At 38.2% G+C, this 16,464-nt stretch overlaps 1 protein-coding gene across 2 annotated transcripts; it reads left to right on the top strand.

Annotated features, from left to right (window-relative positions):
* The first annotated feature begins 4,330 nt into the window (after positions 1-4,330).
* LOC144629340 (gamma-aminobutyric acid receptor subunit beta-3-like) lies at positions 4,331-15,413 on the top strand. Of its 2 annotated transcripts, none has more exons than XM_078487578.1 (9): positions 4,331-4,455; positions 7,863-7,948; positions 8,084-8,148; positions 8,808-8,881; positions 9,619-9,839; positions 10,383-10,465; positions 12,597-12,731; positions 13,709-14,058; positions 14,750-15,413. In XM_078487578.1, the coding sequence occupies exons 2-9, from the start codon at positions 7,869-7,871 to the stop codon at positions 15,056-15,058; spliced, it is 1,317 nt and encodes a 438-aa protein (XP_078343704.1). In that variant the 5' UTR covers positions 4,331-4,455; positions 7,863-7,868; the 3' UTR covers positions 15,059-15,413. The 2 variants fall into 2 exon arrangements, with proteins under 2 accessions (XP_078343704.1, XP_078343703.1); XM_078487577.1 differs by lacking the exon at positions 4,331-4,455 and adding an exon at positions 6,597-6,688.
* The last annotated feature ends 1,051 nt before the right edge of the window (positions 15,414-16,464 follow it).

Genomic DNA, 16,464 nt, shown 5'->3' with positions numbered 1-16,464 from the left:
TTCTCGTTCTCCCAAACTTTCATTCGTGTTTCTATAATTCGGATTTTCTATTTTTAATTATTAGAGAACTAGAAAGACCGACGAACTTTCCCACTTTATAAACCTTTTTCGCAAATCTTTATTAACACTGCCCAAAGTAGTTCACGGTTCAAAAAAAAAAAAAAACTTTGCGCTCAAATAAACATATTTTATTGAGTGGGTGGGGGTGTTTCAGGGGATTTTTTTTCACGCAGCTGTGACTGCACTGATCATTGAGAAGTCAAAATCATGCAGTGCAACAGCCGAATCTTTCTCAAATTTGGCATGACCTTAGATCTCAGGACAGTGGTTCTTTTGGAAAAAAGATAACTGTTGAAGAAAGACTATTTCTCGGCGAGCCGTGTAAAAGATATAAAATGAAAGGGAATACAAGAAACAGATCTAGAAAATTAAAAACAGCACAGCCGTTTATTGAAAGAAATGATGATTACTACAGTGTACTTTAAATTTGAATAATCACGAATAAAGTAATTGTTTAAACAAACATATGTAATCTCTGATATATTCTCTGAACTTGGCGATCTGGAAAATTCAAGCAATGTCTTGTTCGTTATATATCACACTTTTCCCATAGTCTTGCTCCATATAAACTTTATCAGAATTGTGTCAATTTTTCTCTTCCATGTAAACTTCAAGAATAAAAACTAAAACGAAAGTAATTACGAAGAAGCAATACATAATGAGCGTCGTGTGGTCTTCCAATTACCTCGAATTGCCTTGCTATTAACGCGAGCTACCTTTCACCCTGACAAAAAGTCAATCAAAAATCGATATCCATTAAATTTACAGCTGCTACAAGCTATTTTAATGTATTTGTTCATAATATCAAGCGACTGCACACTACTCAATACAGGACCTGTATTGGATCTGAAGATAACTGCTATTTTTCAGGTATTTTTATGTCACATTTTGTGTTAAAGATAAGACCTTGTTTAGCGAGTCTTTCTACAATTAACCAAATTATACAGCCAGGAAAATATTACAACCATTTATAAATTGGATGGTGCTACCGGTTTATTTACTGTGTATTTTTTATCCTTTATATTTTGTATTACGCAGCTAGAGGTCTACAACAATATTTTCACAGTGATTTACAAATTATGCGCTAGAAAAGTTAAAGATCTAGAGATCATGGAAAGGTGACTCTTTAGCAATCGCTCGGAAAAGTCGTAGGTCGGGTAGTTAAAAAAGCTCTCTCAGTTTTTACTTGCGCAGCCAAGGAAAAACGTAACGACCACATGCAGTTGCACATACATTCGAGAAAACAAGAATTCGACCAAGCACGTACCCAAATCTTCGTTCCCCTTGACCAGCGGTCGGAAAAAAGTGCGACCATGATCACTTTTTTTTGGAAGTCCGAAATGTCAGACTTCCGGCTGAATTGCGAATGCTTGGCTTTCAAAAACAAGACTCAACGAACTTCTCGGCGTTTTTCTTCCAGTGGTTTTTCAGGTGTTTAAAAAAACAATCAAAATCGATCCTGCAACGGAACTTTCGAGAGTAGTTCGTTTTGTTAAGGTTGTTCAGTAACGAACGAAGACTCGAGATACGGGATTGGCATTTAACCGAAGGCTTAATATACAATATTTATGAAAATTTAACGCCCATTTGCTGTGTATTACTACTAGAGATGCTCATGCCCTGCTAGAAGAGATAAGAGTAGCCATAAATAAACATATAACTAAAAATTTAAACATATATAAAGAAATTGCGAACAAATTAAGGTAAATACGTCCTAGAAACTTTCTTATCTTTAAGTTTCATTCGAAAGTAATTCGCACTTGCTTTGGTTTTGCATTACTATGCTAAGAGGTTGGTTTAGAAAACTGGCACCACTGTCTCGACCAATCAGAAGTAAAACCATAACCAATCGTAATTCGCTCACACACTAGCCTGCGAATACAGCCGCCTATCATTCGCTCCCGCTACGAAGAGCGAACACACATTTTCCCGCGCTTCGGGCCGGTTGCATGTATTTGATTAATTCACTGGATTGTCTTGTTCTTTGTGATTGGCTAAAGTGATAGCTTTTGATTTTAGGACGCTCAGTTGAAAACCGCCCTTTAATGAAATAATCATGCTATCTTGACGTACTATACACTCTCCAAGTACCCATTGACTAGTAGCTTCAGTGCTCTTGGAATTAACGTGAGGAGTGGGGGCGAATTCGCCCCCTCCTCCCCCTCTCCCCTCCCCCCTAAAACTTCCGGTCGAAAGAGAGCAAAAAAGGCACATCTCTGAATAGGATGATTTCATATCAAAGAAAAATGTTGCTTGACTAAAACTTTTATATATCTTCGAGATAAATTTCATGTCGCCACCCAACATACGTGCGCTTTGTTAATTGAAAATGCCGTATTGAAATTTGCTGATTAAAAATAGAGCACGTCAACCAAAATAATACTTTCTAACAAAACTTTATTATCGTTTTACCCTCTGGCAAGAGACAAATTATCAGAATTCGCAGGTGAAAATTAAAACGACCGTGAGCATTGACATCGTTTTACAACCGTGGCCGATTGTTAGAAAGGGAAGAGTGCGCCTCTAGACCGAACTCCTCATACTTCGTTTATCCTAGTGAAATAACACGATATCTTGCTGTAATGCTCAAGCACAGATGGACCACCTGGGAAACCATTACGATGCTTACTTATTTTTCAATATAGAATAACCGAAATACAAAAAGGATCATGTAATTTTCGATAATTTATTCCGACCCAGAATGTGCATGCTGCAAGACACGATTTAACTGCTACTTAACACAAGAGTTATTAACAAACAACGCTCTTTTGCAATAAGATCGACAAGCTATAGTACAAGAGGCGCTGAACGAGGCCTAGGTTCGGTGAGTAAGACACTATTTGATGTAAAATTAAAATAGTAGTACTGTTTATGCGCTAAAACGATTCAACTCTCGGACGTTTCGGCACATCTTTCTCTTCATTAGCACGGTTAAAAAATGCGTGTAACCAACAGCACGCGCGCGCTTGTTCATTTTAAATTATTAAAGTGCATCTTCGAAATAAAAGCGCGCGCGATTCTAATGTCACAAAAACTGAGCAAAGTCAATGTTCATCCCCCTTAGATGAAGAGTCTTGAGGCTGAAAATTAGCCTTGCCTCTTCTCGGCGTCGAGCCTGCGTGCTTTTAAACCCCGGCGCAGATAACTGACATTAACATGTCGTTAACACTATGGTCGGGACACTAAGTTATAACCAGAAGAAGGGATGCTGTTCTATATAAGCTGCATATTGATAAGTCATTAGCGTACACCAGAATTTTAATGAAATTTTGTAAGGTTTAAAGAAGGGGTACAAGAAAGATAATTATTTTTTGAAACACCACCAGGCAGTTGACCCCCACGTAAAAGCACTCCAGGTTATCAGGGGACTGTTTAGGTGTCCATCTACTAATTTTTAAACTCCAAATTCTTATTTAAAAACTACATTAAATCTTTAAAATTTATTATTTCTCTAAATATTACTTATCCTTTGTGGAAACTATTTCCCCAAAACAAAAACATGCCCCAAAATCACCCAAAAATTTACAAAACATCCCAAAACATAGATTCGTGTATTAAATGAGCATAGAATTTTTGAATTGCTTGAAATGCAAACGAAATATTGCCGTTAAACTAATGTTACGTGAGGGAAAAAGGCCTTAAGGTGTGTACCCCCGCCTTAAATCAGCTTTAGTCACGTAACTGTTGTTATTAACTATGCGAGCAATCAATTTTTTTCTTGGTGCGCGTGTTCCTTAAAAGCCAAAATGCGTCCTATCTATAGCAAGGCATGGACGTATTCAGTCACCATCCAGGATTATGGTTCAGGACATAATAGTTAGGCTTACATCGAATGCTACCCCACACAGCTCGTATACACTTTGTAAGTTTTGGCCTCGCTTTTTCCTAAAGAGGTACATTGTATTGTTTTCAGTTACAATAAAAAATGTGTAAGTTGGAGCACTGAGCTGCGAGCAGGAGTCGATAGGGAGGGGAGGTTTAAATTGATTATCCATGTAATGACTTTATTTAAAGGGACTAAAAGGAATGGTACACAATGACCCTGTTTAGTAATAAGAACATTTTTAAGGCCCGTAGGAGGTCGTATTCACTAGTACCACTATTCTATACCGCTGTATTTTACTGTCCGCACACGTGTTGGGGTATAAAAATAAGCAAAGAGCAGTCGAGTGTAACACAAAAGGCTACACAAAAGCTTTCAAAACTTAGTTATTGTTCGACATCAATCACTCTTGACAATATTAACAATAAAACTGTATGCAAATATTTCAAACGCATGCGGCGGCTTTGAGCGGAATTACAAAACATTGGTTTTTGTTCCGCTTCGAATTTGGGCGCACTGAGTTCAGCTACAGTTCAGTTCGCACTTAAGGGTATTCCTCAAGGATTGTTTTGGTAAGTTACACCTATTTTATCCTAAAGAAGGCTTAACTTTGTCGTTTAAAAACTAAAGTGTAGTTTTAATGTACTTGCTAAGTGAATTCTGATCACTGAAGCGCTTAGAACACGCATATCAACGTGCCGTAGTTAGATCGGCGCTACAACATTGAACTGTTCTGTTCATTTTTCCACATAGTTTTCACCCAGCCCCCTCATGAATGATTGCTCAGTTGTTTGTTTCGCTGTTTCTGATTCAGTACGTTTGAATATCGAAGAAGAATATTTCTTGGCGCGTTTTTTAATTATGTTGCCTCCAACCATTTACACAGTTATGTCATAATCTCGACTCGTCGCGTCATTTTTTCTGGCGATTGCGTCGTTATAATGTATTACCTTTCGCTAAATTCTTCAGCCGATTTTGTGACTAAAACAAGTCTGTGAAACACTTCTGGCCACTTGAAGTCGATAACTTAACATTTCAAATTTGCTAAGCACACATATTTTGCTAATTGTTATGCCATGACAGATAAATGTCGTCACAAAGAATCTAAAGTTATATCTGTGTGTCACAAACTTGCCAAGATCAGAAAACAAGTCGATTCATTGTTGTTTCGTGCTATTTACAAAACTTCTTTACTCAAATTAATTAAGCACGCGAACTTCAAATGTCGTGAGTATTTTGCATTTTAAACTAATTTAGGGCACGAAATCAATCTCCCCAGTCAATTTCGTGTCCAAGTGAAGTAAAACATGATTATTCCGGAGTTAACTCAGAAAGTAAACAGGGAAACTATTTAGAAATAGGAATAAATTGTCGAAAATTGCCCCTCTTAAACAGCTAATGGCATTTGACGCTAACAGTTTTCGCTTATAATGTACAGCGGTATTTTCTTGCTCAGTTCTCTTTACCACTCAAAAGGTAGCCACATTAGTAAGAATGCATCTACAGCGGTGAGGAATGTATACAACACTGTATTTGTGTCGACAAATACCTGCTAGAAACAGCAATGTAGTGTTTGTAATGCCAAGACAAGCTAAAATAAAAAAAAATGCAGCATTTTTCTGTATCCAAGAATTCATTTCAGCCCTAAGGCAAAAATAATAACAGCATAGGTAGGCAACCAACGGAACCGGCTAACAGAAAGAGCTAAAATAATTTAATTAGTTTTTTGAATCACCATTGCAAACAAGCTGAGTTCTAATGCAAATTCAATTTTAGAATTACTTTGTCCTTGCCTTTGGGTTCCGGGTGTATTTAACATTTTGTTCATAAATTAGATACAAAGGGCTACAGATCGATTACGGTCATCTGCATACTAGCCACGCGTTTGCTACACAGTCGGATGATTAAACACAAAACCTGCATAGTTAAAATTCTTTATACTTCCGCGCTAACAAAAAACTTAACAGACCACTCCAACTTTTGTCTCATCTTCAGACTGATAAGGCCACAAATAACTTTTCATATGAAAATAAGTTACTCAGTTTTTAGATTGATATATAATATTAAATTTTAATTTTAATCTTGCTCGATATTTTAGACTGATAGCGATTGTTGAGTTTATAATTTTTAAAATTATTCAGTGTCCCCAATTAGCCCAACAGCTAAACACTATGACACTTAAATAAAGTTTATTTATTCATTTCAATTAAAAACATGTAAACTGTTCATGCGAGTTGAGTTTTCAAACAAGAACATTTTACCCCAGTTGCAGTCTCTCCAGGCTCCGCGCGCTTACTTTTCACCTCTCCCCATTTCTCAGCCCGTACGAAACACGAAAGAGGCCTCTGCGGAGGAGAGAGCCGCAGTTGGCTTAATATTTACGCAGTGTAAAAGCCACCAAGGTCCTTAATTACTTATATCAGCCGGCAGCACTTATCATCTCGAAGTTGATAAATTGTGTAGTTAATTATCGTATCAGTGATAATGTACTAAGTGTTTCAATTGGCCAATAAGGCAAAACAACAGTTTCTCAAGAAGGCTGTTGCGTAGGCTGGTCCTTTTACGGTCGTGCATCGCGTGGTGCTTGTTTTCTTAACTTTTTTAACACAATATTGGTGTGCCACAATTCAAGCCTGTGATTGGTTTCAACATTACAGTTGACAAAGTGGACCTTTATTGGGTCGCTCAATCGCGTAAGCATCAAAAGTTAAAAGTTTTTCGTCAGTCTTTGAACCGATTCCTGTCCGTTGATCGCAACTTCCACAACTTGAAGCCATTCGAGTTTGAAACTACCCGACTTCAATGGTATGTCAATTCGATTGCTGAAAGCAGTTTAATAACTGCGCAAATACTTCCAAGCAGTTTGTTTATCTTCAGTTTGTAATTCACCTGCGCGCGTATTTTCAACTTTATGGCGTAGGTTTGCTGGATAAATTTTCCCGGCCGAGCTTCGAGTAAAATAAGCTTTTTGGCTCCTTGCCCCTGCGAGGAAATTTACGCCGTCTGAAAAAGCAATTTCCGACCAGAATTTGAGTTTCAGTATGAGGAAACAACAGTGGCAAAAATAATTTAAAATAATGCTTAAAGTAAATGATAACAAACGCAAAATAATGATAGCAACATTTTTTTAAGATTGATAATTGTTGCTTCAGTGGACTAATACAATTATCGAGAGAAGAACTACGAAGATATACATGAACTTTGTCGCAGGCACAATTGAATTAGGGCAATTTTCGAGCGTAATTTTTTCGAGGTTAGGGGAAAGTCATGGATTTTAAGGTAGATACGGATGAAAAATACTTCATGTAGCCTGATTAGACAGTTTTATCTTCACTTTACATTTTTGATATACGTAAATGGTTAATATGGGTAATACGAAAAATAAATTGCAGTATTTAGAAATAAATTGCAGTATAAAGTGCAGTATTACAATTAGCCTATATTAAAAATTAATGAATAAAAAGCTGCTGGAGATACTAAGTTGACGTATTAACACACTTTTCTTGTTTCGAGAAGGCAAAATAATGTCATTGACGTTATATATAACTATTTTCATAAAATTCCGTCACAGGGGTCACCTTAGTTTCATTAGATTTTAAAGAGGGTCTGTTCTACCGACATTTTTCTGTTTGTTTGTTTTTTTTTCAAATTTATCAAACAGCCTCTATGGATCGATTGAAACATTTTGCTGATTAAACAAAACTATATTATATAATAGCCTATAAAAGACAAAAGCAGTAGATATTATAGATTTAACAATTTATATTATTTTATATATCTATTGTTTTTTGGGGTGGTAAACTTGTAAGGAAACTTTTTATTTTGCTGTGAAGTGATTAAAGTATAAACTTGTGGGGTTCCACCCACTCCCCCCTACCTCCCTTTCCAAATGGGTTTATTTTAAACAGGTGTTTCTAGGAATCTATTAATAGGTTCCTATTATTAGTAATTTTAAGTTGTTTTTGTTTTTGTTTTTTAGGGTAAAATGAAACATTTTTCAACACAGAGTGTTTTAGGGAAGACCACCTTTTTATTCACTCTTTTGTTAACAGCATACCCTGGATTGTAAGTATATTTTAGCCTATCTTGTTACTTAAAATATTTCTATTTTCAATCAGTTGACTCGGCTGCGTTATTTCGTCAGTAATTTATTATTCCACGATTGTAAATTAAACAGACCTTCTAAATTGTTTCTTACAGATCTCATGGTGACATCATTTCAAAGCTTTTCAACGGCTACGACAAAGCCCTAAGACCCGATTTTGGTAAGTAAAGATCTTGCACTCAATCGCAGGATAGAGAAAATCTACCAGTTTGTTCCAACGTAAATGTAGGGAAGGGTTACAGGGCGGAAACTCAAACGGGGTGGGAATTCTACGGGGGGCGGGAGCAGAGAGGATGAAAAGTGGGAAGAAATTAGGAAAAATTTCTTCACCATCATCATCATCATTATCATCATTTATTAGCCACTTTAAGATTGGAATATTACAGTAATAATTATGGTAAGGCGAGGAGTCCTCCGAGAAACCACCAGGCTTATAGGGGAGGCAACCTCGGTTATCAATTTGTTAGAAATTTAGTTGTGGATGTGCGGCTAGGTCAATTCAGATTCAATTCATTACAAATTCAGTTATTTTTTTTTAAAAAAAGTAAAAAGGTTGTCGAGCCAGTGATCGATATTGGGAAAGAATTCCAAATTTTAGGACCCTGGTAAAGTATTGTAAACTGCTTAACATAGATTCTTAACATTGTGTAATGCTTTGCAGCAAAAATAGCACAGAGAGGGGGGGACCAGTAGGGGAGGGGTGGGAGCCTGGGAACCTGGAGGATCTCCTATCCCCACCCCCACATGTGTAACTGCTTGCTTTGAACGCGCGAGACTTTGGTCGATTTCTCTTTGAATTGACTTTTTCTTTTTCATTAGAAAACAACAAACCTACGATCGTACAATGTACTTTGACAGTGGAATCTTTTGGAAATATTGAGGAGGCTAATATGGTAGGTACCCTTCAACCACTCGCAGAACCCTAAATTCCTTTCTTTCACGATTTTATTTTAAGTAGGACGATATTCGCGCAACAATACATACAATTCAAATACATTATGAATAATTAAGATAACTAACTAAAAAACAAACAAACAAACAAAAAGCTGTGGAGAAGGATCGAGACAACCAAAAGCGCAGTGGCACCATACTAGCTAGGGATGTCCCCACTTATTAAAATTTAAAATATATACACAAATATACAAATACAAATATTCTAATTATCCATAAGAAAACTTAAAACATTCCTTTTAAAAGTTGCAATACAATACAATAAGGAACGATCACGGTTTTCACCACCTAAATTTGGAAGAAAGAAGAAATGAAATATACTGGACTAAAGTTAGCACCTAACTGAGAACACAAAGCAGTACTCCGGCCAGGGCCGCTGGAACCCGGTCCAGCACACTAATCATTAGGCCACCGCTCATCCGACTATGCAATAGACCTTATTCGTATTCTCGGTATTGGACTGGAACTAGCTTGCAATGGAGGCTAATGCGCGGGAATATCATTAAAAACAGCTTCATGTCATTTGCATTTGAAAGATACCCGCATTAGCCTCCATTGCAAGCTAGTTCCAGTCCAATACCGAGAATACGAATAAGGTCTATTATGATACTTATGATAATTTAGTGCCACAGAGCAATAGTTATCTAGAGAAACGACATTTCTTTTCTTTTATCAACAGGAGTACATGGTGTACACCTATTTCCATCAGTATTGGGTAGATACCCGCCTTGCTGGAAAGCTGAACCGTACCATTACCATAAAAGGAGATGATATTGAAAACATCTGGGTCCCAGATCCCTACTGTTACAACGCGCGTGAATCCAACATGATGATGCCAGACGAAGAAACGCATAGCAATGTAAAAATTAAACCTAATGGCGAGATCGAATACAGTAGAGGGTAAGGTTTTAATCGTTTCAAACGTTTGCATGAAAATATTTTTACGGTCTAAAAAGTCGCTTTCATGAACGTCCCAATTTTAGCACTTCACACAAGTAGCTCGATGAAGCTAACGAAGAACATTTAAAGCAGACCTTATGTCGTTTGCCAATGGAAAAAAAGTGGACGCATTTGACGTCGAAATAAATTGCCATGGCAACGTGACAGGGAGTCATGCGCACACCATAGTTAGCTTTTTGAGGTTCACTTACTGATAACTTAAAAACCAATCGGTAATAGTTTCTCTCAAAGATAACTGTTAGTCCAGTCATGCAAAAAAATATATTGCAAATTGCTGTGGAGCCACCTTTAATTACTTCAGAGAAACCCTTCTCTTAGAATAGCTGGTTTGAAATTTACATTTGAACTAGTGGACATACTCACTAGCCTTACATTTTTCTACAATATTACTGTATTATTTATAGTGCCCAAGTTGCAATCACCACCGGTTTCTAAGCTGCCCGAGAAATATTTACGACCATGTTTATATCTCGTTTATCGCAGGGTAACTCTGCTCGCCTCTTGCATAATGGACTTGAAGGATTTCCCACTAGACTCGCAGGAATGCACCCTCAAGTTTGGAAGTTGTAAGTGACACTATTCAACATAAAAGAGATGGGGGGGGGGGGGTGGGGAGGGACGAGCTCGAGGCTTAATAAATTTCGCGATCCAAAGAGGAGAGAGGAATGTTCAGTTAGTTTAGTTAGTTTAGAAGAGTTTAGTTAGAAGGGGGGTGTTTAAAAGAGGACAGGGCTTAATGTAGGATTTACAATATGTTTTTCTCGATCTAGTAATTGCTGTCGAGCCTTAGCGAGACAGCACACTATTCTTTTCTGTAGGGCGAAAAATCCAAAATTTTCTCGGATGTAAGACTCGAAGCCTGCGCAGTAGAGTATTATCCGGGACAGTTGAAACGACAATCACGCGCACATCACATGGCTGTCAACTTCGAGACGGATTTTTTTCTTCCGCCGTTTCTCTCTCCTCCGCAGAGGTCTCTTTCGTGTTTCGTACGGGCTGGGAAATAGGGAGAGGAACGGGGAGAGGTGAAAAGTAAGCGCGCGGAGCCTGGAGAGAATCGTGTTTTCGCCTTCCTCCCCCCGTGTTTTTTCGCCTTCCCCCACGAAAGAGGCCTCTGCGGAGGAGAGAGGTTTGATCTCGTGAATAAACACGCGCCGACAACAATTAAATCTCCGCTTCTACAAGGTTTACGAAATTGTTTCTAACAGTAAAAAAAACTCTGTACTCAAAGAAAAATAATGTGATTTAGCTAGAAACGATGCACCGAGTATGCTTGCGACATTTTTGCGAGCGAATTTTCTTGTTTCATCATTGAATAGAAACACGCGCCGACAACTGCGGATTTTATCTTCGATGTTTAGTCTAGTTTGAGAAGCGTCGCGACAAGAAATAAATCTCCGCTTCTACGAGGGTTTCGAAGGTGTTAACAACAGTGAAAATCTCCCCAGTCAAAGAAACAAATACGCCGAGTATTCTTGAGCGAAAGATAATCACGCGAGCGAAAGTGATTGTCTGTTGATAATTAACACACTCCGAAAAACGTGATTTCATATTTCGTTGTATCGAAAGCGTCACGACAAAAATTATATCTCTGCGTCCACGATGCAAAAAGTTAATTTAAGTGGCGGAAGACTCTTTTCAACCACTTTCCCCACCCAGCAAACAACAAAGCCTTTTCAGCAATTTCCCAGTGTGGATCAAACAACTCCGTTAATAATTAACACTTGCTGTATTAATTATTACAAATTATCAGCTAGGACCTACTCTGGACACCCCTACCCTAAACTATCCAGACCTGTTGACTGTTCAATTCAGTTAACCCTGTTTCATTCACCTTCGACAGCACTCACTTTCTTAATGAAATTCCTAGTTATAATTTGCATCTTGTCAAACTTATAAGGGAAAAATGCAAACTTATAGGTGCCACAAAGTTTTCGCCAGTTTTCTTAATTTTCAGGACGGATCGTATTTGTCCATTGTGACATAGCGAGGTTATCAGGCCGGAGCTTATCCCGTTTCCAACAGCAGTATTAAAGCAACTAGGAGTATTTCTTCTTCTCCCTAAATTGGATTCTAGTCCATCGAAGGGTTACCCCCCCCCCCCCCCCCCCCCCCCAGCATTAACTTCGCCGGTACCCATTTTCACGCCTGGGTGGAGAGGGGCCCAATAATACAACTCAGTGAAGGAAGATCACAAGCTGGCTAACCGTCTACCGTTTATGGCCAGCTTTCATGCTCAGCGTTTGAGAAATAAAAGACGTTTTTACATCCCAGTTTGCCGCACCGATCTTTTTATGATATTGTTTATTCGGTTAGTCATGCGATGTAAATAATTTTTTTTTACACAATTGTAATTTATTTTAAAAAAATTAAACCATTTTTATTGTAATTGTTAAAATTTGTACGTAATTAAGTCTTATGACTGCAATGCATGATATTTTTGTAATAAATGAGTTATCTATCTAATTTTAAAAAAGCTTTTCTTTTGAAAAATGTTACACATATATAAAAAAAAACCTTATTCTCCATGCAAAATTAAGGTATCGATTCAATGCGTTTTGAAATTTCTGATGCCCTGGATAAACATGTTTCGGGCTGAACTTTCCTTGCCTTAGCACCTTTTTGATAAAAAAAATATAACAAACTCCCCGTAATAGGTAGGACCCCGTTTAGCCTGTTCATTTCTCCATTGTACAGACGGCCATAATATGGAGGACATTATCTTTATGTGGAAATCCGGAGAAACTGAAGTCCCAGTTGGACACACACAAATGGCTCAGTTCGAGTACAAAGGCTCGAAATTGTCATCAGATATAGACTACTTTGCCTCAGGTTAGTTTATTTATTCTTTTATCGACTGATATATTCATTCCCCTGTTCATTAAATAATTAACTGATGGCTTTCTGACGGGTTGATACTCCCTTATTGAAGCTACTATAGGTGACAAAGTGTGTGGTTTTTCGCCATTTCGGTTCAAATAGAGTATAGATGTTGACCATTTTGGTCTAAATGGGATATGTTTTGTGCGCTTTGATCAGCAGTTAAATACGATTCTTAGAATGGTTATCATTGTCATCAAATATCGCCTTTAAATAAAAAAATTCAAACAACGTCTTATGTGATCCAAATTTGACTGTAAGTCCCCCTTAAGAAAAAACAAAACAAAAAAGGTCAGCTTCGAGCCAAAGTGGCGCATACTGCCGGAGCTTATCCCGGTTTCCTTAGCATTAAGCAGCTAGGAGTATTTCTACTCCCCCCCTGGATGGGATGCTAGTCCATCGCAGGGAACCCCCCCCCCCAGCATTATTTCGCCGGTACCCATTTATACACCTGGGTGGAGAGAGGCACTATGAGAGTAAAGTGTCTTGCCCAAGAACACAACACAGTGACCCCGGCCAGGGCTCGAACCCGGAACGCTCGCTCCGGAGTCCGGCGCACTAACCATTAGGCCACCGCGCCTCCCCCCTTAAGAAGTTCATTTTAATTTACTGTGGGACTTCGAAGCCCTTCTCAAATGTTTACGCAAACCGAAGCAGTTCTTAGCTACGGTCTAGTCTGAAATAGCAAAGGGTGTTCGTTTTTGGATCAGTTCTGAAATACATCTGGAAAATCTCATAATTTGGTCTGATATAGAGTAATAGTTTAAGAGGTGCGCCGCATACACACACCCAATTTTTTTGGTGCACCCCCTTCGGTTTCTTGTACACATATAAGGTCTGCATTCATTCACCTGAATCTTCAATGCTGGCTCACCTTTCTAATTTGCTTGTTCTTCTACCTTACATTTCTTTTTTAATTGTTTTCGTAGGGAATTTCTCCACCATGACAGTGACGTTTTCATTTGAACGACGCATCGGCTATTACCTTATCCAAGTCTACTTTCCAGACATTTTTGTCGTAATACTTAGTTGGATTGTGTTCTGGATGGATAAAGACGACATGGGCAACAGAATGACCCTGGGGATCACTTCCATCTTAACCATCATGTTTCTTCTCGGATCTCTCAATGGCAACTTGCCTAAAGTCAGCTACCCAAAGGCTTTGGACTGGTATCTACTGGTGTCATTCAGCTTTGTGTTTTTGACCCTGATTGAATGCACGATCGTTTTTCTCTTTGAATCGAGCGCCAAAGAAGACGAGGAGAAGATTAAATTCAAGGTAACTTACTCAATTTGTTTCCACTGGTTTATGGTGGTTGATCCATAGGTGCTCAAAGGGAGGAGCCATTAGACAGAGGCGTTTTAAACAGAACGGAAGACGAGGGGGAGACACCCCTAGGCCTCCCAGACTCCTCCCCTAGATCTGCCTATGGCTCACCCGGAAATTACAAAAGATGTGTGACATTCACAATTTCCCCTTAGGAAAGACGAAAGTGAAGCAAATTCTCCATTCATCCGTATTTGTACATAGTCTCAAATCTCCAGTTATATTTGACTTAGTTAAATAATAAAGATGGTAAATTTTGAGCTCGGTGATCAATAATGAAGATGAATTTTTTCAACAATGACACGAGCATGGGACAAAGAAAAAAATTTACCATCTTTATTATTTACAACACACTTCAGTGATGATTTCGACATTGCTGATCCTAGCAGTATGCAGGACGCGTGTCACATATTAACCTAGTAAATGGCCCAGCTCACCACGAGTCTCTCGTAGCTCAGTTGGTTAGAGCGCCCAACCGGTATCTGGGAGGCCATGGGTTCGATTCCCGTCGGGGACTCAGAATTTTTCTTTGTCCCATGCTCGTGTCATTGTTGAAAAAATTCATCTTCATTATTTATCACCGAGCTCAAAATTTACCATCTTTATTATTTGTTGTTTTTTCTTTTTATTCCGCTTATTTTAGAAACATGACGTTCCTCTCATGACAAGAATCTCGTCATCAATAAAGTGCGTAGTAGGATCGAAGGGTGATGGAAGAGCTCCCCCAGATGACACCTACAACGGAGTAGCTGATAATGACCTGGAAATGGTTTACCGCGCATCCAAAGAGAACAAAGCCGTTGTGGATGACGTGTCACTCCATAACAGCAGGACCACCAAAAGCAAAAGAAAGGAAAAGATAGCTGACAAAATTGACAAAGCGTCACGTGTTCTGTTTCCACTGGCCTTTGTTGTCTACAATTGTTATTACTGGATTTACTACAGCAACTGATTTGTTATATCCAGAGCAGTGCCCATAATGTAGAATTTGGTGAACTTTTCCTGGCTGAAACGATTCCTGGACATTTGCAAACACATTTTAGTTAATTTTTAACTAACACGGGAAACGTATGTCCAGTTTTGAGAGCCAGCTATGAATACATCAAGGCTTGTAGCTTCCAGTCGGGATCCGTTTCGCTGATGTTTTTATCTTTTTTTCAGCTAGGATGGATACTTTAATCCTTGTTATCTTAATCTCGGTTTTAACCGGTATTTCGTCTAGTTTATCGGCCGAATACTGCTAGACTTACTATATCTGTATTTGTTTTTAGAGATATCTTTCAGCCAGATAAAATTACAAATAATGCAATAGCGGTACATAATCCTCAAAGCCAATCAATTACACACAGAAGATTAATCACTTTGTCGCAGCTGTATTGAACCTATCCTCTTGGTTGAAAGTAACAATTGAACAAAGGGTCTTGTAGAGTAAGTGCTGCTTTTTCTACGCTGTATGTAATTTTCAATATCTTTCGCGTCTCTGTAGTTTGGAGAAACAGATTTTAAGTATAGGGACATTGTTATGTGATTGTCCTTTCTATAAGACAAATTATGTTGATATAATATAAGACAATGTATGGGGAAGTTTTCTATCTTGGTTCATTTAGCTTCTTTACTTAAAAAGTCTCGAGAGGACTAGGCGCCAGCTTATTGTACTAGGATCGTGTAGTAAGGGAGCTTTAGGTTGGCATTTTATTAAATTCAAAATTGCCAAAACCAGGGTATTTGCCCTGTTCAAGGCAATGTACCCACGGAAGACAAGCTTATGAGTCAATGTACGGTCTTTATTTTAAATGTAAATTGATAGCAGCTTTACTCGTATGGGTGTACGTTACTGCCGGTTTGAGCTATGCAGGGGAGATGTTAACTATTCTGGGGTAAATAATAAATATAAGCGACCATTAGTTCAAATCGTTGGACTAATTTCTTTTTGGCTGTATGAATTATGGTAATTGTGCTATGTCAGAATAGAGATTAAGAGTACTGTTGTTTTTGCTATGCTATTCAAAAAATCGTATGCTCCCTTTACATAATGATTATACATGTCTTTCATTGTTTTGATATGGATATGAGTGTAAATAACTGGAAAAGGGCTTCAAGTATCTTTCAATAAACAATACCAGCTTATCGTATGGTCTAGGTATGAAGCTGTCAAGTAAAACTTGAGTGCAAATAAATGCAAAAAGCAACACAGAGAAAGCATCTTATAAAGTGACACAAAACAATAAAACGTAAGGGGTTTTCTACTCAAAGGTGTAAGGTGAGTCACAGACGTCAGTTTTCCCACACCGTGCCCTTCTTCACCCCTATACAATGTTGAATTAACTTTTTGAACATTAATTGATCATGATTTCGCCC

The sequence above is a fragment of the Oculina patagonica genome, chromosome 10, assembly GCF_052425735.1.
Source record: "Oculina patagonica isolate OP01 chromosome 10, crgOcupat, whole genome shotgun sequence".
Taxonomy (NCBI): domain Eukaryota; kingdom Metazoa; phylum Cnidaria; class Anthozoa; order Scleractinia; family Oculinidae; genus Oculina; species Oculina patagonica.
This window is presented reverse-complemented; position numbering and strand designations above follow the sequence as displayed.